General features: G+C 52.2%; 1 protein-coding gene and 2 long non-coding RNA genes across 17 annotated transcripts in view; 1 reads left to right on the forward strand and 2 right to left on the reverse strand.

Moving 5' to 3' along the window:
- Window positions 1–753: 753 nt before the first annotated feature.
- LOC146401542 (uncharacterized) lies at window positions 754–2,302 on the reverse strand. The gene is made up of 3 exons (XR_014810124.1): window positions 2,163–2,302; window positions 1,781–1,849; window positions 754–1,027 (listed from the first exon to the last, which is right to left on the reverse strand). It is a non-coding gene; the product is annotated as an uncharacterized LOC146401542 (long non-coding RNA).
- A 331-nt stretch (window positions 2,303–2,633) lies between these two features.
- The window catches only part of LOC110261526 (uncharacterized), a 61,405-nt gene continuing 41,033 nt past the window's right edge, over window positions 2,634–23,005 (forward strand). For 4 of the 8 annotated variants that reach the window (XR_014810117.1, XR_014810119.1, XR_014810118.1 and 1 more), the window contains exons 1-2: window positions 2,634–2,742; window positions 6,393–6,505. This is a non-coding gene — a long non-coding RNA (uncharacterized LOC110261526). Of the gene's footprint in view, window positions 2,743–6,392; window positions 6,506–7,222; window positions 7,556–8,392; window positions 8,529–23,005 lie in introns of those variants that run through there. The other 4 variants (XR_014810121.1, XR_014810122.1, XR_014810123.1 and 1 more) reach the window with 4 other exon arrangements.
- TREML2 (triggering receptor expressed on myeloid cells like 2) lies at window positions 3,602–17,308 on the reverse strand. Of its 8 annotated transcripts, XM_084968063.1 has the most exons (8): window positions 17,049–17,117; window positions 15,878–16,051; window positions 12,555–12,875; window positions 12,297–12,419; window positions 7,432–7,822; window positions 6,370–6,476; window positions 4,064–6,116; window positions 3,602–3,801 (listed from the first exon to the last, which is right to left on the reverse strand). In XM_084968063.1, the coding sequence occupies exons 2-4, from the start codon at window positions 15,936–15,938 to the stop codon at window positions 12,397–12,399; spliced, it is 405 nt and encodes a 134-aa protein (XP_084824189.1). In that variant the 5' UTR covers window positions 15,939–16,051; window positions 17,049–17,117; the 3' UTR covers window positions 3,602–3,801; window positions 4,064–6,116; window positions 6,370–6,476; window positions 7,432–7,822; window positions 12,297–12,396. The 8 variants fall into 8 exon arrangements, with proteins under 8 accessions (XP_084824189.1, XP_084824187.1, XP_084824191.1 ...); XM_084968061.1 differs by lacking the exons at window positions 12,297–12,419; window positions 17,049–17,117 and adding an exon at window positions 17,213–17,308; XM_084968065.1 differs by lacking the exon at window positions 17,049–17,117 and adding an exon at window positions 17,213–17,308 and having other exon boundaries at window positions 3,602–6,116.

Raw genomic sequence — 23,005 nt, forward strand, 5'->3', positions numbered from 1 at the left:
TAGGAACCATGAGGTTGCAGGTTCAATCCCTGGCCTCACTCAGTGGGTTAAGGATCCAGCGTTGCCGCGAGCTGTGGTGTGCACCAGCAGCTACAGCTCCAATTGGACCCCTAGCCCGGAAACCTCCATGTGCTGCGGGTGAGGCCCTAAAAAGACAAAAAGACAAAGAATTGTGCTGAGAAATGTGTGTGGCGGGGAAGGAAGAACCCACAGGGAGCCAGCCAGGTTCTGTCCCTGATCAACTAGTGACCTTGGGGAAGGGACCCCTGTTTTCATCTGTGAGAGGGTTGAAGGAAGTGATTTTTAGGGTCCTTTGGGGCTCTAACACCTTGTGATTCAGGAAGTCTGAGTGGCAACACAGAATGAGAAAGAACTTACCCTGGGGTACACCAGATGGATGGTTCTGAGACCAGTACTCTACAGCAACAGAACCCCGAGTCCTTTGCCCTGAGTTCAGCCATGACGAAGGAGCCTGAGCTGAGGACATCTGGCTGGAGAATCGAGGCCCCCAGGGCTTGTCCAGAGCCTGGGACAGTGACTAAACACAGTTCAATGACATGCTGATGTTTTCCTGCCTGGGTTTTCAACTTTGAGCCTTGCTGGGGCAGGTACCAGTGTCCCTGGCGATTGTCTCATCCTCCACTTTCCACAGCAACTCTGGCTTCTGTTCCCAGGAGCCTGAGAATAAACCCTCAGGTCACGATGTTGTCCAGCTCCTGTTCATCGTCATCGAATAGAAACGTAGAGACAGAGTTTGGGGAGTAGAAAAGCATAGATTTATTGCTTTGCCAGGCCAAGGGGGCCACAGCAGGCTCGTGACCTCAAAACCGTGTCTCACCCTAGAGGTGGGGAAGTGAGGAGTCTTATAGTGTTCAAGGAGCAGGGCGTGGTCAGCTTATGGACAGTCTTCTGATTGGTTGGTGGTGAGGTCATTGGGAGTCAGCATCATCAACCTTCTGGTTCTGAACAGTCTGGGGTCTACATGCGTGTAGGCAGCATACAGTTAACTTCTTCCGCCTGGTGGGGGCTTCAGCACATGCAAAACGTCTCAAATGACACAGCTCAGAATGTTATCTACAGCCCTTGAGGAAGAACTTAAAGGTCCTTGACTTTGACTAATGGCTAAAGTATTATTATTTTATCTTGCTTGACTGTTTTCCTTTCTTTCTTTTCTTTTCCTTTTTTTTTTTTTTTCTGGTGTTTTCAGGGCCACATTCACAGCATATGGCAGTTCCCAGGCTAGGGGTCCAATAGGAGCCACAGTCACTGGTCTACACCAAAACCACAGCAGTGCAGAATCCAAGCTGCGTCTGCGACCTACACCACAGCTCACGGCAACGCTGGATCCCTAACCCCTTAAGCTAGGCCAGGGATTGAACCCGCATCCTTGTGGATCCTAGTTGGGTTCGTTAACTGCTGAGCCACGACGGGAACTCCCTTTTTCCTCTCTTTCTGCATTTTCTCACTTCTCTGATTAAATTTATTTTTGGCTAAAGTTTTTCTACAGACAAAAGGCAAGCTGAGGACATGGTGGGGGTCTATTCTGGGAAGGCCCCATAGGATCCTGCTTGGTTATGAGGGAGCCCCTCAGCTGCCACTGCAGGGCTGTGAGATGTGACCGCCGCCCTGCAGGGAGCCACCTTCTTTGTGTCAACATTCAGAATGTGCCCCAGAGCCAGCCTCTGGTCCCTGCCTTCCCCTCCCCTAGCCCCCTTTGTGCCCATATCACCAAGCCATCTCCCCCTCCTCTTGCCCTCTGCCCTCTTGCCCTGCCCCTCACCTGAGACCAGACGCACCAGCAGAACAGGTGGCAGCAGGTGTGTGACCTCCCAGGCCACAGGCCCTCTTCCTGAGTTGGGGTGGGCACAGAATCAAGGCAACAAGGAAGCTTTTAAGGAGAAAGAGCCGGAGCTGGGGGGATTCAGCCCAGCTACCAAGCCTGCCTGGGAAGTGGGGGCCTGGAGAGGAGGGGGAGGCCTTGGCATGCAGGCAGGACCCTCCGCTGCAGGTGCTCCATCTGGGACTGGCCCTAGGCTCCAAGGGACTCTGGCTCCCTTATGCCCACCTCCTCCCCATCAGCCTGTCTCCCTCCTACTGGGGTGGGGAAAGCCACCAGAGCCCAGGAGGAAACTATGGTGAAATTGTAACAGGGAAGAACAAACCTGACTCCATGTTGGATCTGCTTCTTTTGCTTTAAACTTTGTATCCCATTATGCCTTTGCTACAGTTAGGAATATTTCCTGCAGCCTGAAATAGATAGGATAGCCCATTCTCAAGGCTCTGACCTTTAAAGGTGTAACATTTCCCCATTCATATAGAGATAAAAAGTTGCAGTGCAGAGAAGAGCATTTGTTTTGTCTGGAAGTTTATAGGAACATGGTGACCTGACCTTTGCAAACAGCTGCAAGAACAAAGGATTCTGATACCACCAAGTTTGCAGCAAGCAACCACACCCTCTCCCCTTTCAGTATCGAAGAAGCCTGAAGTCTAACTCAGATGAGATGGTTCTGTGGAAAGTCGGTCATTCTTCGGAATGAAGTCACCATTCCTTCCCTCGATACGTCGTCTCTCGATTTATTGGCCTGGCATGTGTGTCCTCTCTCGATTTATTGGCCTGGCACGGGCTGAGCAGTAGGAGCTTAGACTCGATAACAAATGAAGAACCTCTTTCTCCGTTCTTTCCTACCACTGCCTCCCAAGCCTCAACTTTCTACCCCGCCACCGAAGAACAGGGGGCTGAAGGTAAGCAATAGAATTAGGGGACCCTCCTGAGGTCCCCAGGGCTCAGAGACTTCTGGCCGGGAGAAGTTGGGAAGTTCCATGGGGGTTGAGGGAAGAGAAGGGAGATGGAGAGTCTTTTCCAGGCATGGAGGCGCAGAGAGGGTCCCCAGCAAGGGTGGGAGAGAGCAAAGCTGGGGGCATTAACGCCATGGGTGCAGAAGGAAGGGGAGGGGGGAGGAGGAGAAAGAGGACCTCCACCCCACAGGTCACCCGTGTGTCCCAGCTCCCAGCCGGCCACAGTCTGGTAGTACTTGTTGAAAGGTCGCGCTAATCAAGCACCTTTGAAAAAATTGTCACCAGATGAGCTACAGAACATAGTCCTCACAAGCTGTCTATGGATAATAGAGAAACAGCAAAGAAGAGACGAGTGTGTAAACCATCAGCGGAGCAGGTTGGGCGGGTTGTGGGGAGCAGACTCTTCAGCAGCAGCGAGTGGCCCTGGGAGGTTCAAGGTGCTCGGGACCAGGCTGGGGAAGCCAAGGGCGGGAGAGGTCAAATGCCCAAGGGACAGGAAGCTCAGGTCACTGGGGATGGGAGACCCTTCAGGACTCACCAAGGAGGTGGGGACTACATGGGCTTCGCATCCCTGTGTCAGTTGGGGGGGTTGCCTTGGGAGGTGCCCCCCACAACAAGGGAACAAGGCGACTTCCACCCTCACTACTTTTCATCAGCCCGAAGGAGCAGCACAGCAGGCGTCCACCCACCCAGTTGGATGCAGACGGGAAGCACCAGTTTGCAGCCATTTGGGACCATGAACTTCAGGCTCCCTGGTGGCCTCAGAAGGGGAGGATGTGTGCTCTGAAGGCTCCCAGAAGCGAACACCGAACATCCCTTGGGGGATGGGTTTCCTTTATTTGTTCCTTCCTTTGGCCAGGACAGGAAGTCTTTCGCAGGTGTGTCCCCATTGTCACAGTCCATGGCCCAGGAAGCGTCCGTGTGTGTCGGCCACCAAAGGTGGCAGCAGCGCTGACCTGTCTGATATCTGACCCCGCTCTGCATCTGCCAGGCATCCGGGGTCCCCTGGAGCCAAGAAAGGCAAACAGGAAGGAGGACATGGGAGGAGGAGGTTTGGAGGGAAAAGTCCCGGAGGCCTGGAGGTCCAGGGAGGCCACCCAGGCCTGTAAGAGCTGGGGACCCAGAGGACAGGGTCTGCTCCTCCTCATACCCTGTGTCCATCCTCACCACGGATTGACAGGGAAGCAGGCTCCATGGGTGGGAGGGGGGGATCCCCCTTGTCCCCAGGAGCCCCTCATCCTGGGCAAACAGAGGAAGGTTGACCCACCTTACAGCTACTGTGCATAACATCAGGGCACAAAGGCCTCTGCCAGGGTCCAGACCCATCTCCTGGGGCCTGAGCATGTGTTCCTCCACCCTCTCCAATCAACGGGGTCTGACGGTCCTACAGGTAGAATGTGACAAGCACCAGACCTGGAAAAGACTCAAGGACCAAGCATCACGAGGCATTCACTCAGTGGTATAAGGTCCAAGTTACTTTGTTTTATCCTAAGAACAGTTTTGAGAGGTAGGAATTAGTGTCTTCTTTCCCAAGAGAGAAAAAATGACGCCCGAAAGGGTTAGTGACTTGCACAGGGTCTCACAGTGACAGGTGGCATAGCTAGGTCCCATCCTGAGCCTCTGCACTGCTTGCCCACGGACACCCTGTTCTCAGCAGGGCAGGGCCGTCAGCATGTGGTTTTAGGGTGGAGAATAAACCTCCTCCTAGTTACCCACTGGGTGATGGCCACACCCTCCTGATAGGGGGGATGGTTATCACTGTGTGTGTGTGTGTGTGTGTGTGTGTGTGTGTGTGTGTGTGTGTGTGTGTCTGTCTGTCTGTCTGTCTGTCTGTCTTCTGTCTGTCCGTCTCCTGGCAACAGGCTCTCAGTGCCTTAGTCTGAACCTCCCATCTAGCACCCTTCCCTGGACGTAGGGAAGAGGTGCCGCTTCCCTGCTGTCCCCCAGGATTGCCTCTACCCCTTCCTCTCTCCCTACTTCCATCCTGGGGTAGCCCCCCGCCGGCTGGCTGCCCACCAAAGGCCTGGCTGTGTCCTGCTGGTCCCCACACCCCACCCTGATGAGGACATTTGCTCTCCCACCCTGGGAGGTCTATGGCCCAGGGCCAAGAGAGGAGAAGACACAGCTACCCCGAGGCTCTCATTCCAGTGGCCCCAGGCCGGTGGACACCCCTCTCCCAGGGAGGAATCCAGTCCCTCTTCTTCAGCCTGAGCCACGAGCTAAGGGCAGGGCACACTCCCCCAGGCTTTGGGCCCCTGGCCCAGGCTCCTTGGCTCTCTCCTCCATGTGACCTTTGCTGGGTCACAGGTGGGTCCTTTCTTCCCCACAGGGCAGGTGGGTGATCCCCCCCTTCTCTGAGCCATGGCCTCCCCTCCAGTGGACCCTCAAGGGCCCTGAGGCCCCTCCAGAAGCTCAGACCCAGGGTGGGGTGTGGGGACTGGTGGGGAGAGTCCTGATTGGCCTGTGCACACAAGTCTGGGGACAGACTGGTCCTGAAGGTGAGGGGCTCCCAGCTGCCTGCTCCCAGCTTTCCCTAGGGGAGGGGGTGGCCTGCTAGCAGCAGCTGGGGGCATGTAGGCTCTGCTGGCTTCCAGTCAGGTTAGGGCACACCCAGGGGCCCTGGAGAGGACATGTGGCCCAGGATGTGGGGGGTTGGACAGCTCTGAGGTCCCCAACACCTCTGGCGACCCCCAGCTCTTAGTCACTATCCCTTCTCCAAGGTGGGACCCTTGGGATACAGGCTGTCTCTAGGACTCTTTCTTCCCCCCAAAGGCCTGGCGACGCTTGAGGGGAGCAGAGGGAAAGTGAGGGGAGCTAGTGGCCCCAGCTGTGCACCACTCCCCCCATCAGCTCCACAGTAAGAGGCTCCAAGGCCCATGGGAGCTGAGGTTCTATCTGCAAACAGCGCCATCAGGGCTTCTCTGCCATCCATCCAGGGCCCAGGGGTCTGTGAACAGAATTCCCTGGGGGGAACCCCCCCTCAACCCCTGGGGACTTCCAACCTGGTGCCCTCTGCTCTGCTCCCCACCCCCATCTGCCCCCATCAGGTTCCTGGAAGCCCAGGGGATCTGAGCGGGTGCAGTGCAGCCTCGGTTCTGGAAAGGCCTGAGTCCTGCGTTGCACAGTCCTCAGCCCCAGCCTGGCTCCAATCCAGGCAGGTCCCGTCTTCACTCTTCCTCTGGCTTCCCGGGGTCCCCTCTGGAAGAAGTTCCCCCCGCCCCACAGTTAGATGGCTTCAGACCAGATGGGTTTCTGCGGAGACTCCAGCCTTGCAGGTGGGTGCCTCCAGGATCTGGCAGGACCTCGGCTTATGCTGTAGCCTGTGAGGAGGGGGAGAGAGAGGGAAGAGGGTGGTCCTGCTCACCGCCCCCCAACCCCACTTGCTGCAAGCTCAGCCCCAGAGGACGATGCTCTTGCTGCCGGCCCACCCTCCTCCCTCACCTGGGTGCCGCCCAGTCCTCCTGACCAGACACAGGCAAGGCTGGAGGACCGAGGGCAGTCGGGAGCTTTGGAAAGAGGGTCAAGCCCCCACTGCTCTGTCCTCAGGGGACCGGAAGGGTGGGCTTTACTCACTTCCCATGTGTCTTTTCTTCCAGAACCCGTAGACCATGATCAGCATCACAGGAACTGGGAGCAAGGCCAGCACCCCCAGGAGCACAATGGGATAAGAATCCTGGTGCCTGGGGAGACGGAGCAGAGCGGGGAGCAGGTGAGCACTGGGGTGCCCTACCCTGGCCCGCAACTTTCTGCAGGTCTCGTGAGAAGAGTGGGACCAGGGGAAACCCCGACAGCCCCCAGTGGGCGTAATGGTCCCTCCTCCTTGGGGACCCTGCTGTGGGAGGAAGGAGTGAGGTGCTCAGAGGTCAGGGGATGAAGCCCACCAGCAGATTTACTCCCCCAAATCTGCTGAGGACAGGGCCCTAAGAGGCCTCTAGCGACAGAAGACACCATGGTTCTTCCTCACCTCATGGTGACTGAGGATGGCACCTCTCACCCTTGTCCCCTGTAACAGATGCTGTAGGGCCCCTGCCTGTATCCCTTGCTTGGTCACTTCCATGAACCTGATCCTCAGCATCTCCATCTAAGACAGTTTTGGCCTAAGGGCTTTCTTTTGCCACTGGCACCCTCCATGTCAAGCAGGGCGGGCAATCCTCTACCAATAACCACCGGAGGGGATGTAGAAATACCCTGGCTTCCTTGCCCTCCAGGTGGCAGCTGGACCCTGGACCCTAGAGGTTCCACAGTGGATCCGGGCTCTTGCTGCCACAGGAAGAGCTGCTCTTCCCAGTGTTCCAAGTACAAGGTGAATCCGGGTCTTGGAGTCCACTTCTAGGGGAACCCAAATGCAGGTGTCCCCCATTTCCCACTTGCTCCTACCCACGCTGCTCCCCGTGTCCAGTCCCTACTCTCTCCTCTTCATCCACAGACTCTGAGGCTGACCCGGCCCCTGCCCTCGTTTCCCACTGCCATCCTCTCTATCACATGTCCAGCCCAGCTTCCCGTCTCCCACCTCGCATTCAGCAAGTGACCAGAGTGAGTTCCCGGGGCGGGTCTTCTGTGTCCTTTGCACCTGAGGTCTGTTCAGGCACAGGAACAGACAGGTAAAAGGGCATTGAACCCAGGCGCCCCCGGTACCTGCTGCGGGGGGATAATCGGTTGAGGCGAGGTCTGCTGGTGGTGGCGGGCAATCCGGTGGGCAGGCACCCAGCCTCAGTGGACGTGGAGGCCGGGCCGGCAGAGGGGGCTCGGGCACTGCTGGGAGACGCAGTCACTGTCTGGGACCCCGTGGTCCCCCTGGGCTCCAAGGTGGAGGGGCTGGTGCCAGTCACGGAGGTCCGTCTGACGGTCCCGGTGGGGGAGGGCAAGAGTCTGGCCAAGGTGAGGAATCCAGCTGTGAGCACCGGCACGCTGGTGGTGAAAGGGGATTCAGGGCCTGAGGTAGGGATGGGGCCGGTGGGGACGACAGTTCCGCTCTTGAGGACGGTGGCCAGCTTCGTAAGAGGAGTGTTTCTCTTGGTCGTGGAGGCTGAGGAACCAGGAACATGAGATGAGTAGGGGGCCGTGGTGCTGGAAGCAGATTCTGGCAGCCCACACCCTTGTCTGGGTGCGGGGGTAGGGGCCTGTCCTTGTCTCCCCTCCTTGACCTTGGACCTAGAATTCTGCGCTGCTCAGGGACCAGGTGTGTGTATGCTCAGCGAGTGGGGTCAGGGAGGAGGCAGTAGGCACAGGAAAGAAGGAAAAATCGGAGTTCCCATCATGGTGTAGTGGAAATGAATCTGACTAGGAGCCATGAGGTTGTGGGTTCGATCCCTGGCCTCGCTCAGTGGGTTAAGGATCTGGGGTTGCCGTGAGCTGTGGTGTAGGCCAGCAGCAACAGCTCCCATTAGACTCCTAGCCTGGGAACCTTCATACGCTGCAGGTGCAGCCCTAAGAAGACAAAATACAACAACAACAACAACAAAAAAAAAAAAAAAAAGGAAGGAAAAATCTTTTACAAATTTTTAGCGTCCCCTGTCAGGCCACCTAGGCCCAGAGGACACTTCCCTCCCCACCTTCATCTCTCTCATCACACCTGGACCTTTCTCTTTCCTGTAAGTCAGAGATTGCTGTGCTCTGATGCTGAACAAGAAATTTCCCAATTGCTCCATGATGTGCAGCTGGGATCCAGAGATGAGGACAACGGAGCATCAAAGGCCCAGATTCCAAGGAACATTCAAGGTAGCAGGGCTCAGATGCCCTCCATGGGGGCTGGTTAAGAGACATCCAGGAGTTGCTGTTGTGGCACAATGGTAACGAACCCGACTACTACCCATGAGGACACGGGTTTGATCCCTGGCCTCGCTCAATGGGTTAAGGATCCGGTGTTGCTGTGAGCTGTGGTGTAGGCTGCAGATGTCGCTTGGATCTGGCCTTGTTGTGACTGTGGCATAGGCTGGCAGCTGCAGCTCCAATTCGACCCCTAGCCTGGGAACTTCTATATGCTGCAGGTGTGGCCCTAAAACAGACAAAAATAAGAAGAAGAAGAAGAAACTAAAGAGACATCCAAACCAGTCCTGCCACCCTTGTGCATCCATTCAGGCCTTTACCGCCCCATTTTTCTAGAAGGCAGGAGTTTGGATAATGAAGAGGAGAAAGTGGCAGGAGCTGTGAGGGCTCACTCTAGGGGGCAGTGTTGAGTCTGTCTCAGGGAACAGAAAAGCAGAGAGGGATGGTGGAGAGAGGCTGCTGCTGCATCCCACTATTGTGCACACTAAGATGCGCTCCATAGAAGGTGCCTGTTTTTCTGGGCAAGGGAACCAGAACCAGCAGCATGAGAAGGGGCTGCTCGGGAGTGGGAGCTCCCTCCCTCATCATCTTACTCAGTGTGAAGACCCCCCAGGGGACCCTTCAGAGAATTCAGACACAGATGCCTTGGGAGAGCCAGGACTTGGACACAGACGATCTAATGTTGGGCAGAAAAGGAGCGACATCCAACAGAGACTCCTACAAGGGGGCAGTGAAGTCACACCACCGTTTCCCTCTCCTTCAGCCCTGCCTCAATACACGGAGGAGCTGGGAGGGGCAAGACCAGGAGGAACCCGCCCCCGCCCCCGCTTCCCCACCATCAGGTGCCTGGGGCCCTAAAGCCTGGTTTTCTGGGGGGAGTGGAAAATCATATATCTAGAAGATTCACGCTTTTAACTGGGCTGTGGATTTTCTATTTCCTAATAATTGAAAAGGTCTGCAAAGTTGGAATTTTCCCAAATTGTGCTTAGGAGATGGAAAGTGAGATCTGACATAGTACAGTGCTGGGCGGCAGGGCCCGGGGGGAATAAAACCATTTCATGTTTGCATCCTGACAAAGGAAGACTTCAATAAACTGGCTTCGACCTCTTCCCTGGGGCTTGATCAGAAGTGGAGACGGGAGGACCGGGATTTGCACCACATCTTAGTGACACCAGTTGCAGAGTTCCCGTCGTGTCGCAGTGGAAACAAATCCAACTAGGAACCATGAGGTTGCGGGTCCAATCCCTGGCCTCGCTCAGTGGGTAAGGATCTGGTGTTGTTGCCATGAGCTGTGGTGTAGGCCAGCGGCTACAGCTCCCATTAGACCCCTAGCCTGGGAACCTCCATATACCATGGGTGCGGCCCTAAAAAGACAAAAGCCAAAAACAAAAAAAAGAGAGAGACATCAGTTGCCCCAGCTCGGACCCAACAGAAGAGGGGGATGCAGCCAGGTTAGGGGAACGGGGAGGGTGGAGAACGTGTTTCGTCATCATAGGCTGCTTTTTGCAGGCTCTTTGGCTGGCTTCTCGCCCTTTCCTATCTTATAAATGTGGGAGGAGCACAGGGCTACCTCCTTAACCTTCTCTCTTTTTCTATACTCAAGGGAGCCTTTTTTTTTTTTTTTTAACTTTTTGGCCTTGAAAGTTTCTGGGCCATGGATCAAACCCACGCTGTGCCATAGCAGTGACAATGCCAGATCCTTTTAACACCTAGGGGACTCCTCAAGGGAGAGTTTTGATAGTCCTTTGGTTTTCTAACAGCTTTCCTGAGCTATTATTCACATTCCATATACCGGAGCCCCTCTGTTATAGTGTCAAATTCAATGATTTTTTTTTTTGTCTTTTTAAGGAAGCACCCCAAGGCATATGGGGGTTCCCAGGCTAGGGGTCTAATCGGAGCTGTAGCCGCCGGCCTACACCACAGCCGCAGCAATGCCAGATCCAAGCCACGTCTGCAACCTACACCACAGCTCACGGCAGTGCCAGATTCTTAACCCACTGAGAGAGGCGGGGGATTGAACCCACCTCCTCGTGGATACTATTTGGTTTCGTTAACCACTGGAGCCACGACAGGAACTCCAAATTCAATGATTTTTAGTATATTCACAGTCGTGTGACCATCGCCTCGGTTGAGTTAGAATATTGCCATCTGCTCAGAAAGAACCCTTCACTCATTAGCTATGACCCCTTCTATTCCACTTGCCTGCTCCCCAGCCCTAAGCAACCACTAATCTACTCTTCTTCTCTATTACTCAAGCCTCATCCCCTTGACTTTAAACTGTCTTTACAGAGATACTTGCAAATACATCCCAGCTCTGAGCTCCAGAACAGTATATAACTGCCTATTTCCTTTCTCCACTTGGGGTTCTAGGGGGTACCTTAAACTCAACAGGACAAAACACAGCTCTCAGTTCTTCTCCAAGCCTGCTCCTCGTTCACATTTACCTGACCTGATAAATGGCATTATCACTGTCTTGATGATGAGATAGAAAAGCCTGGAATCATCTTGGTCCCTCCCTTTTGCTTCCCTCTCATGTGAGCAAATCCTTTCTAACCTCTAAAACGCACAGGGTGAGCCAGAAGTCTGAACATCCCCCACTTCTGCCCGCTTCCAGTGTCTATATCCTAGTCCAAGACACTGTGATGTCCAACCAGGATGCCCGTAAGGGTCTCCCCGCCTGCACTCTTACTCCTCCACAATCCATCCTCCACACAGCAGTTATTATAATCTTTTTTTCTTTTTCTTTTTTGTTGAGGAGTCATGTCCACAGTATCCAAAAGTTCCCGGGCCAGGGATCAAACCTGTGCCACAGCAGAAACCAGAGCCACAGCCATGACAATGCTGGGATCCTTAACCCACCGAGCCACCAGGGAACTCCCCTGTCATTATAATCTTTAAGACAAGGCATGATATCACCCCTCTAAACTCTTAATAGCTTCTTATTGTACCTACAAAAAACTCAAACTTGGAGTTCCCATTGTGGTGCAGCAGAAACAAATCTGACTAGGAACCACGAGGTTGTGGGTTCAATCCCTGCCTTGCTCAGTGGGTTAAGGATCCAGTGTTGCAGTGAGCTGTGGTGTAGGTCTCAGACTTGGCTCAGATCTGGTGTTGCTGTGGCTGTGGTATAGGCCGGCGGCTACAGCTCTGATTCAACCCCTAGCCTGGGAACCTCCATGTGCTGTGGGTGTGGCCCTGAAAAGACAAAAGAAAGAAAGAAAACTCAAACTTCATATCATAGACTAAAGAGGGCTGCCATTTGCCTATCCAACCTCATCTTCTGCCACTCTGCTTCACACTCAGTGTGACCAGCTTCTCACCTCAGGGCCTTTGCACATGCTGTGTGCCTACATGGAAGGGCCTTTGGAGCACTGGCATTTCAACGAGGGCTAGAAAACTCATCACCTGCAGGACTCTGCTTGATGTCACCTGCCCAGGAAGGTCTCTGATCTCCAGTTATTCAGTAGCTCCCCCCATCCCCTGCGCTAAACTTCCTGGTTCATCACATTGTTTTATTTTCTTAAGGACATTTATCATTATCTGCAGTTGGTTGACTGATGATGTGCTATTGCCTGTCACCTCCCATCGGGCAGAAGTACGTCTGGTTTTGCTCCTCACTCCTGTATCCTCAGAGCCTGGGATAGTGCCCGGCCCAGAATTGGGCCTCAATAAGTAAATATTGAACAGATGCCTGAATAAACCCAAGCACAATGAGTCCTGAGTTCGAATCTCACCTCAGCCACTTGCTAGCTCTGTGACCCTGGGTAAGGTCAGAACCGCAGAGGCCTTTTTAGATCTCATTTTCTTCATCTGTTCTAATGGTGCCAAGAATGCTCACGAAGGTGTCTGTGAAAGAACTGTGAAAACCCCACTGTACGTCATGGCCGTGGGGGGATTCTTATTCTTGTTACATCCGATGCCAGCGGAGTGCGGGTGGGGAGGACACCACCCCCCCGCCCCCAGCGTCCCAGCGCCCCGGCAGGCCTGCTCACCTGGAGACACTTCCAGCAGGAAGCTCATCAGAGGGTAGAGGGTGCCGGAGCTGTTGCGCATGCACCAGTACCGCCCCGAGTCCTGGCGCCGCAGGGCCGCCATGGTGATGGTGACCACCTTGGCCCGGGTGTCGTCCTGCAGCAGATAGCGCGGCCCCTGCACCCCCGCACGGGGGAACCCCGTCTCACACTTCTTCCGTCTGACTTTGCACCAAGCCTTACCCTCCATGTGGTGTTTGCGGCCCTTGTAGGAGCACTGCACAGACAGAGTCTCCCCTTCAAAGTGATGCACTTTGGAGAACACTCTCTCGAGGGACACACCTGGGGAGACACGGCTTGCTGAGAAAGGAGGAAGGAAGGGTCTTGAAACTCCAAGCTCCTGGTAAAGGGAGAGGAGGTAGATACTGCTCTGCTCTCAAGGATCTCAAAGTTTGAAGGAGAAACACAGCCCAAATCTGATGGAGAAGAGGGATGGATGCACAGGCCCCTCCCCCAGGGAGCTCCCTGTCTGTAGGAGGAGGCACTAGCCCTGCCCTCAAGGAGTTCCCAGACTGATGGGGAAGACAGTCATCCTGTGCCCTTGGGAAATCCTCAGATGATGATGAAGATACAGGGCTAGCCCTCCGGGAACTTCCAGTCTGATGGCGGAGACACAGGCATAGCCCGCAGGGAGCCCCTAGTCTAATGGAAGAAACTCAGCCCTTACAGTCAGGGAGCTCCAGCAGACAAAGTGCTTTTCTTTGTGGCATTTTCTAGTCTGATGGGAGAGTGATAAACCTCCATCCATCTTCAGGGTCTTGTGGGAAAGAGTCAGGTCCTGCCCTCAAGGAGACAGGGACACAGACACAAACAGAGGGCATCATGATGAGTTCCTGTCCTGGTACAATGGAAATGAATCTGACTAGGAGCTGTGAGGTTGCAGGTTCCATCCCTGGCCTTGCTCAGTGGGTTAAGGATCCGGCATTGCTATGAGCTGTGGTGTAGGTCACGGACTTGGCTTGGATCCCGCGTTGCTATGGCTCTGGTGTAGGCCAGCGGCTGCAGGTCCAGTTCAACCCCTAGTCTGGGAACCTCCGTATGCCACAAGTGCGGCCCTGGAAAGCAAAAAAAAAAAAAAAAAAAAAAAAAAAAAAGTCATCATGATGAAATTCTAGGGTATGATGAACTTAGGTAGATAAGAAAATCCAATCTTTAAAAAAAAAAAAAACTAAGAGTAATGTATTTCACAAGCAGGTTTCTGGCTAGAGCTGTCTTTAAGTAGCAAGTTGTGTTTCATTCTAGGTGATGTTTAATTTTTAAAAATATTCTAGTTACCTAAAACCCATAGATTCACTATGTCCAAACATGTATATAAACTCCCAGTGGAGGGTGAACCAGAGAATTGTACAATCACTCCCTGTTCACCTGCAGGGTGTTGCCCTCTGTGCTAGGAACACGTTGTAGTCCGTGAGTTTCATAATCCACGGTCTGATGGGGTGAGGGTAGAACTAGGGGTGAGGGTAGAACTAGGGCTGGAGGTAGAGAGTTAGGGGCAGGGAGACAGAGAAAGCTGCCCAGGGTCCCTCCACCCCTTTATCTGCCTTAAGCTCAGCATTTGCTCCTCTAATACCCTTGAAGCCCTCTGCAAACACACACACACACACTCACTCACTCATTCACTCACACACTTCTCCCCAGTAGGACAGACTAGAGAGGACACATTTTGGGGTCTAAACAAACATGAAATAAAACTCGGGTTCGGAGTTCCTGTCGTGGCGCAGTGGTTAACGAATCCGACTGGGAGCCCTGAGGTTGTAGGTTCGATCCCTGGCCTTGCTCAGTGGGTTAACGATCTTAACCCAGTGGCGTTGCCGTGAGCTGTGGTGTGGGTCGCAGACGCGGCTTGGATTCCGAGTTGCTGTGGCTCTGGCGTAGGCTGGCAGCTACAGCTCCGGTTTGACCCCTAGCCTGGGAACCTCCATATGCCAAGGGAGCGGCCCAAGAAATGGCAAAGAGACAAACAAAACAAAACAAAAAACTCTGGGTTCTACCAGAGTTTCTGTGGCTCAGTGGTAACGAACCCTACTAGTATTCATGAGGACGTGGGTTCGATCCCTGGCCACCTTCAGTGGGTTAAGGATCTTGGCATTGCCTTGAGCTGTGGTGTAGGTTGCAGATGCGGCTCAGATCCCGAGTTGCTATGGCTATGACTGTTGGGTAGGCCGGCGGCCACAGCTCAGATTAGACCCCTAGCCTAAAAAAAACTTGGGTTCTACCACCAGGTAAACAGATCACTTAATGTCTCTGTTTCATGTCTGTCTCAGATGTGAGAACGATGCCCCCAACCAGTGCTTCGCATGGAGTGCACATTCAGTGCATGCCTCCTTTTCCCAAATGCAGGTTGCTCCAGACTTTTCCAGGGGAACCCGAGCTGGGATAGCCAAGGGCCCACCACCCGAGATGTCCCCCTCAATTTCCAACCCAGCTGCCCCTGTAGTTGAGGCTCGGAGTCAGGTAACACCCTCTGTGTATCTCTTGGTCTCGAGCACATTAAGCAGAATGATCTGACTGGCTGAATTGGCAGGTGGCAGGTTTAGGGGACCCCAGGAGGCACTCTGCTGCTCTGGCCGAGGGGGGGGGGGGCTCTCTTGGGGAGGTGCACGGGAGGGGTGACCTTGAAAAGGGTCTCTGGGCCGCTGTGTTCTTGTGTGCCCACCTTCCACCCCTCTCACAGGCGGTGCCCGGAACTGAACGGGAAGTGGTAACTTGGTTGCCATGGCAGCGAGGGAGGCAGGATTGGGTGAGGCCCCCTCAAGGAGCATTCGGTAGATGTTGGGTGGGAAAGAGGGCTTCAGGGATTGCTTCCCCACCCCCACGCCGGGACAGGGGGGTAGGGACGGGGGTGGGGTGGGGGTCGGTGCGTTGCGGCATCGGCATTCTAAGAAGAGCAAGTTCAAAGCACACGCGTCTGGGGTCATGATCCCCATAAAAACCAAACAGGGCTTTCCCTTACAGAGGCCACTTGTGTGACGAAACGGGAGCGGCCCGGGCAGAGGTCCTGAGGAATTGGGGCAGTTAAGCCCCCCCACCCCCACCCCACCCCGGTGGTCCCCCCGCAGGGAGGGTCCAGAGCTTTATCTTAGTTTGTGAGGCCAGGGTTAGCCTTGCCTGGGGCCAGATACTGGGACGGATCCTTCTCACATGTCCCTGGTGAGGAGCTGCGAGGTCAGCCCTTCCTTCTCCTCCTCCAGTCCCGTGAGCGCAGTGGGCCAGGAAAAGCAGGGAGGGCGTCCAGGAACAGGTGGGTCCCTGCCCTCCCCCACGCCGCCCGCCCACCCTCTCACCTGAGAAGGGGCCCTGGAGCCACAGCAGCAGCAGCGGCAGCAGGAGGAAGGTGGAAACCATGGCTCCATGCAGTGAGGACAGGCACCAGCCCCGCACGGGGCAGGGGTCCAAGGCGAGGGTCCCCGGCCTGGGCTGGACGTGCCACTCGGGTCTGCCAGGGAAGGCCTGTGGTTCTAAAAGTGAAGTTGCCCATTTAGGGAAGTGAGTAAGTTGTGGGACCCACTGTGACCAGCAGACCGCAGGGGCCCGGAGAGCCTTCAAGAGGGCGGTGCTGCTGCCGTTTCCGCCTCTTCCTCGAAACTTCGGGCAGGTGTGGCTGCTCCACCCAGTCTGGGGCCTCCCGGCGCAGGGAGGGCTCTCAGGGTCAGAAGACCCCTCACCCTCTTTCGCTGCCCTCCTGGAATCTGGTCCGATGGGAATGGCACCTTGTCTGAAGACGGCCATTCCTCTAGCGGGCTGGCGAGAGGTTTCTAGCCCCTCAGGTGCAGACTTGCCTGGAATCCTCTCGGCTCAGAGGCCCAGGGGTCAAGGCTTTGGGGCTGGGGTGGGGCATCTAGCATCTTATTCACCGGGAGCTTCCTATAAACCCCCACGGTTCATTCATTCAGTCATGCAAGCCCACGCGGGAGCATTCTTTCCAGAACCCTGCCTCTGGCTCCCGGGCTCCTGCTGCTCGGAGCGGTCCCTCCCACTCAGACTTGCAACCCGCCCCTTACATGCTCAACTGCCATCTTATTTTTGTCACGGTTAGAGTGACAGGGGAAAAGACACAAATCACAAGACTCGGAGCATAAGAGCTGGGCTCAGGGAGAGGTCTGTTCTCACATGTGCCCTGGCACACACACACTCATGTCCATACACACACTCTCTCATACTCATACACTCATATTCATACACACACATACTCATTCACATATACATTGTCACACACACCCTCACACACTCATTCACACACACATTCACCTACTCTCATACACACTCATACACAGTCACATACCCACTCTCACACACACTCACCCATTCATATTCTCACACACGTACACACACTCATTCACATACTCTCATGCTCACGTACCCACACTCATGTTCACACATTCACACATGCACTTTTATACTTACACACTCATTCACACACACACACACATGCTGCCCCTCCTTTTCAATATTCACCTGTCTCCTTGTCGCCAGGCCTCCCTCTGCCTCTCCCACCCTCATCTCTAGTCACCCACCAGCTCTCTCCAGATCCCAGCTCCCTCCTGCAGCTTTCCTAAAGCCACCCCAGTGCGCCCCCTTCCCCACCCTTCCCCAGAAGCCACGCCCCCAGCCCTTCTTACCCAGCTCTGGCCCCCAGCCAGCACACAGGCAAGGGCCCTCAACTTCCTCTGAGTCAACCCTATCTCCCCTACGCAGCCTCCCGGCTCCAGCTGAAATGACCCAGCATTTGGCCCGAGACCCCACCCTTCACTCAGTCCCCAGGGCGGAGAATCTGAGGATAGACTTCTGACATCCAGGAGCCGTGTCACAGACTCCTGTGAGTAGGGGAACCCAGGCGGACCCCCCATGACTCTGTGTGCTCCCCCCACTCACGATGCCAACTTGCTTCTCCTTAGAAGGGACTCAGAGTAAAACATCCTGATGTTTGCCTGGCCAAAGTCTTACAATGAGCTTGAACCCCCACATCTCAAACCAAGGAGGTTTTAACTTTGCTGATCCCTAAATTTAGGCTCAACATTCATTCATTCATTCGTTTGCTTGTTCTTACAGTCTGATATTCTGTGGGGGATGCTGGGCATTTGTGGGATAGGAATGAGAGACACCTGTCACCTCAGACCCCTGAGTCTCCATAAGACATATTATTTATTTATTTATTTTTTTGGCTGCCCCATGGCATATGGAGTTCTGGGGCTGAGGATCAGATCCGAGCTGCAGTTCCAACCTATACCTGCTCAACACCGGATCCTTGACTCATGGTAGGTGCTAGGAGTCCAACCTGCATCCCAGTGCTGCAGAGATGCCGCTGATCCTGTCAGTGTCACAGTGAGAACTCCCTCACCCTTCCTTTTAAATATTCTCCCCCAAGGAGTTCCCCTCGTGGCTCAGTGGTTAACAAACCCGACTAGGATCCATGAAGATGTGGGTTCAGTCCCTGGCCTCGCTCAGTGGGTTAAGGATCCAGCCTTGCTGTGAGCTGTGGTGTAGGTCACAGATGTGGCTCGGATCCTGCGTTGCTGTGGCTGTGGTGTAGGCCAGCGGCTGCAGCTCCAATTCGACCCCGAGCCTGGGAACTTCCATATGCGGCAGGTGCTGCTGTAAAAAACAAATAAATAAATAAATATCCCCCCCCCCCCCCAGTTTAACACTTACCTTCAGACCTCTGAGCTCAGAGGCAGTCTCTCCTTCCAGCACGCATGGTGTCTTCCTTTCTTTCCTCCATCAGAACAGTAATTGGCTTCAGGACACTGGAAGAATCTGATTTGTCCCTTGTGGGGACTTCGTGTGCCTGGAATCTGTGCTTCTATTAACCCCCACGGCCTGCCCAGCCCCGAGCAAGGCCTTGTGCAAGGTGCAATCACTGATCCGTGTGTCCCGAAGGCTATAAAACCCAAATCCTCCCTCTCGTTCCCCTAGGAGAGGAAGTATAAACTGGATTCATTGTTCCCGGGGGGACCTTTGGAAGGATTTAGCCAAATCTCTAAAAAGGTGTCTACATGAGTCTTTTACGTACAAAATAATTTTAACAGCATATTTTTCTGTATCTTCTATTTAGTTTTGATTATGAAATTAAGGTCTAATTTACGTGGAGTAAAATTCACCCTTTTCAGGAGTTCCCATTGAGGCCCAGCAGGTAAAGAACCCTACATAGTGTCCCGCCATGCCAGGCCTCGCTCAGTAGGTTTAAGGATTTGGCATTGCCAGTGTCGGTCACAGATGAGACTCGGATCTGGCATGGCTGTGGCATAGACTGGTAGCTGCAGCTCCAATTTGATGCCTAGCCTGGGAACTTCCATATGCCGTAGGGGTGGCCCTGAAAAGAAAAAAAAAAAAATTCAGCAGAAGGTTCTGGGAGTGTTTGGTTTGGGTTTGGGTTTGGGTTTTTTTGTTTTGTTTTGGTTTTGGTGTTTTTTTTTTTTTTTTTTTTTTTTTTGGCTGTGTCCCTCAAGTTCAGATACAGGACTTAGTGGAAGGATAGAGAAGGACAGGTAGGACATTCAGCCTTTTTTTCTTTTCTTTTCTTTTCTTTTCTTTTTTCTTTTCTTTGCCGAACCTGTGGCATGGAGATGTTCCTGGGCCAGGGATTAAACCTGCACCACAGCAGTGGCCCAAGCCACTGCAGTGACAATCCAAACTCTCAGCCCGAGTGCCACACACCTACAGGGACTTGTAACCGCCGCCATCATCAGGATGCAGAGATTTTGTCACCCTCCAGAGTGCCTTTTGTAGTCTTCCCCTCAGTTCCTAGCAAACTGATTTTGCAGTTCCTAGCAAAAAAAAATCTGATTTTTTTTTTTCCTCTTCCATAGTTTTGCCCTTTCCAGAATGTTATAAAAATGAAATGGTACAGTATGGAGCATATGGCATTGGCTTCTTCACTTAGTATATGCATTTGAGATGTTGTGGGTTGAATGTATCAGTGCTTTGTTCCTTTTTATGGCAAAGCAGGATCCCATTGTATGAATGAATCACAGTTGTTTACACATATCCCTCCCAGTTCAGGACATTTAGGTTGGTTTCCAGTTTTGGGTTATTCCAAATGAACCTACTACAAATATATGTGCACAGGTTTTTGTGTGAACATTGGTTTACCTTTCTCTTGGGTGGATTCCTAGAGTGAGAGATGGCTGGGCTGTATGGTAAGATTACATTTAATTTTAAAGAAACTGACTAATTGTTTCCCAAAGTGGGTGTACCATTTTGCATTTTTACCAGTGATGTTCCAGGTGCTCCTCATCCTTTCCAGCATTTTTTTTTTTTTTTTTGTCTTTTTAGGGCCTCACCTGTGGCATATGGAGTTTCCCAGGCTAGGAGTCTAATCGGAGCTGTAGCCGCCAGCCTACACCACAGCCACAGCAGTGCCAGATCCAAGCCGTGTCTGCGACCTACACCACAGCTCACGACAACACCGGATCCTTAACCCACTGAGCAAAGCCAGGGATCGTACCTGCAACCTCATGGCTCCTAGTCAGATTCGTTTCCTCTGTGCCACGATGGGAACTCCCCTTCCCAGCATTTTGATATTGTTAGGTGTTGTTTCTTTCCCCCACTTTAATAGTGTGTTAGTATTCGTTGCATGATTTTATTTTGCATTTCTATAGTAACTAATGATATTGAGTATCTTTTGTTGTGTCTATTTGTCATCAATATATCTTATCTGAAATGGAGTCTGCTCAAATATTTTCTTCATTTTTTATTTCTTTTCTTCTTGAAGTTTGGGGGCTCTTTGTATATTCTAATATGTCTTCGTTATTATTATTATTATTTCTTTTTAGGGCCATACCCTCGGCATATGGAAGTTCCCAGGCTAGGGGTCAAATCAGAGTTGTAGCTGCCAGTCTATGCCACAGCCTCAGCAATGCAGGATCTGAGCCGAGTCTTTGACCTACACCACAGCTCACGGCAACGCCAGATCCCCGACCGACTGAGTGAGGCCAGGGATCAAACCTGCGTTCTTATGGATACTAGTTGGATTCATTTCCGCAGCACTACAATGGGAACTCCTCTAATATGTCTAATATGTATTTTGAAAATATTTTTCCCAGACTGCAGTGTACCTTTTTCTTTTCTTTCCTTTTCTTTTTTCTTTCTTTTTTTTGACTACACCCGCAGCTTGCAGAAGTTCCTGGGCCAGGGACTGAGCCCTGCCCACAGCAGTGACCTGAAATACAGCAGTAACAATGCCAGATTCTTAACCTGCTGAACCACCAAGGAACTCCATGCTTTTTAATTTTCTTTCAAGAGCAAAAGTTTTAAATTTTGATCAAGTCCAATATATCACTTTTTATGGATCATATCTTTGGTGTTACATTTAAGAAATCTTTGCTTAACTCAAGGTCATAGAGATTTTTTAAGTCTTACTGGAATATAATTCACATAATATAAAATCGACCCATTTAGAGTATACAATTCAGTGGTTTTTAGTATATTCACTGAGGAGTTCAATCATCACCACATTCCAATTTTAAAACTGTTTCTTCACCCCAGAATGATGCCCTATGTCTGTTAGCAGTCATGCCTCATGTTAGTTTCCTATTCCTGCAACACCAGGATCAAGGTATTGGCAAGACTGCTGTCCTTTGAGAGACTCTAGGGAAGAAGCTAGTCCCTGCCTCCTCCAGCTTCCAGCGGGGCCAACATTCTGTGGCTCGTGACTATATCACTCCAAGCTTCAAAGCCAGCATCTTCAAATCTCTCTCAGCTCCATCTTCACGTCACCTTCTCTTCTGTGTGTTCAAACCTCCTCGGCCTCCCTGTTATACACGTAGGGAAATCCCTGGTGGCCTAGCCGTTAAGAATCTGGTATTGTCACTGCTGTGGTGCAGGTTCGATCCCTGGCCTGGGGAACTTCCACATGCCACTGGTGCAGCCAAAAAAAGGAAAGAAATGAAAGAGAAATGACAACCAAATGCAATGTGTAATTTCTTAATGAGATCTTAGATTGAAAACAAAATTAAAGAGCAATAGTTTTTTTTCAAAAAGGATACATGTAATTCTTTTTGGTGCCCATCACATAATCCAGGATAATCTCCCATCCCGAAATCCTTAATTTTTTTTTTTTTTTTGCTTTTTTTTTTTAGGGCCACACCAGTGGCATATGGAGGTTTCCAGGCTAGGGGTCTAATCAGTGCTATAGCCACCGACCTACGCCACAGCCACAGCAATGCCAGATCCAAGCCGCATCTGTGACCTACACCACAACTCACGGCAACGACGGATCCTTAACCCACTGAGCGAGGCCAGGGATTGAACCCACAACCTCATGGTTCCTAGTTGGATTCGTTTCTGCTGCACCACGAGGGGAACTCCTCAAAATCCTTAATGTAATCGAATCTGCAAAGACCTTTTTTTTTTTGCCAAATGAGAGGATAGTCACAGGTTTCAGGGATTAGGACGCGGCTTTCTTTGGGGGCCATTTTCCAGCTGATCACTCTCCCTATCCCTGTGTCTCTCCCCCACTGCATCCCCAGACAATCTACTTTCTATCGGCTGAGGATCAAACTGGCTTCCCAGTGCTCAAGAGAAACCACCAATCCTGCTGCCCCACAGTGGGAACTTGTGACGGTCTTCAGCGCCTTGTTTTCAAGGTTTGTCTGTGGTTTGTCAGTACTGGCTGCAACAAATTCTTTCAGTACTTTCATTCCTTTAAATAGCTGAATAAGGGAGTCCCCACTGCGGTGCAGCAGAAACAAATCCGACCTGTATCTCTGAGAATGCAGATCCAATCCCTGGCCCCAATCAGTGGGTTAAGGACCCAACATTGCCATAATCTGCAGTGTAGGTTGCAGGCACGGCTTGGATCCGGCATTGCTGTAGCTGTGATGTAGGCTGGCAGCTACAGCTCCAATTGGACCCCTAGCCTGGGAACTTCCATATGCTGTGGGTGAGGCCCTTTTAAAAAGCAAAAAAAAAAAAAAAAAAAAGGAAAATATGCTTTAGTTTAATGGAAACTATAAAATCAGACTACCCAGATGTGAAAGTACAGTGTGCTATAAAAAGTTTTAATCTGTATTAATAAGGAGCTAAATTTATAATAAGGAACTGAAAGCTTAGCCAGCCAGTTATATTGAAACAGAAATATAGAAAGCAGTTCCCACCGACAGGATTTCCACAGTGATAGAAGATGTTTGTAACTTACCATCCAACATGGTAGCCCCGCGCCGCCTGTGCTTGTTCTGACGTGTGGCAAGTGCGACTGAGGAACTGAATTCTTATTTTTCATTTAATTTTAATTAACTTAAATGTAAGTAGGCACATGGGGTTAATGACTAGAATACTAGCACTGCTTTAACCAGCCCCCAGCCCCACTCCTAAGGCGCAGATTTCTTTGTTGTGTCCCATTTGTGTCAAAACTCTAAAGCTAATAGAATATAATATGTGAGGATATCTTTGTACATGGTCTAAAAGACAATATT

The sequence above is a fragment of the Sus scrofa genome, chromosome 7 (genome assembly GCF_054392235.1).
Source record: "Sus scrofa isolate SSC_HxYL_T2T_F1_AM1 chromosome 7, Sscrofa_HxYL_maternal_Yorkshire_Landrace_v2.0, whole genome shotgun sequence".
Classification (NCBI taxonomy): Eukaryota; Metazoa; Chordata; class Mammalia; order Artiodactyla; family Suidae; genus Sus; species Sus scrofa.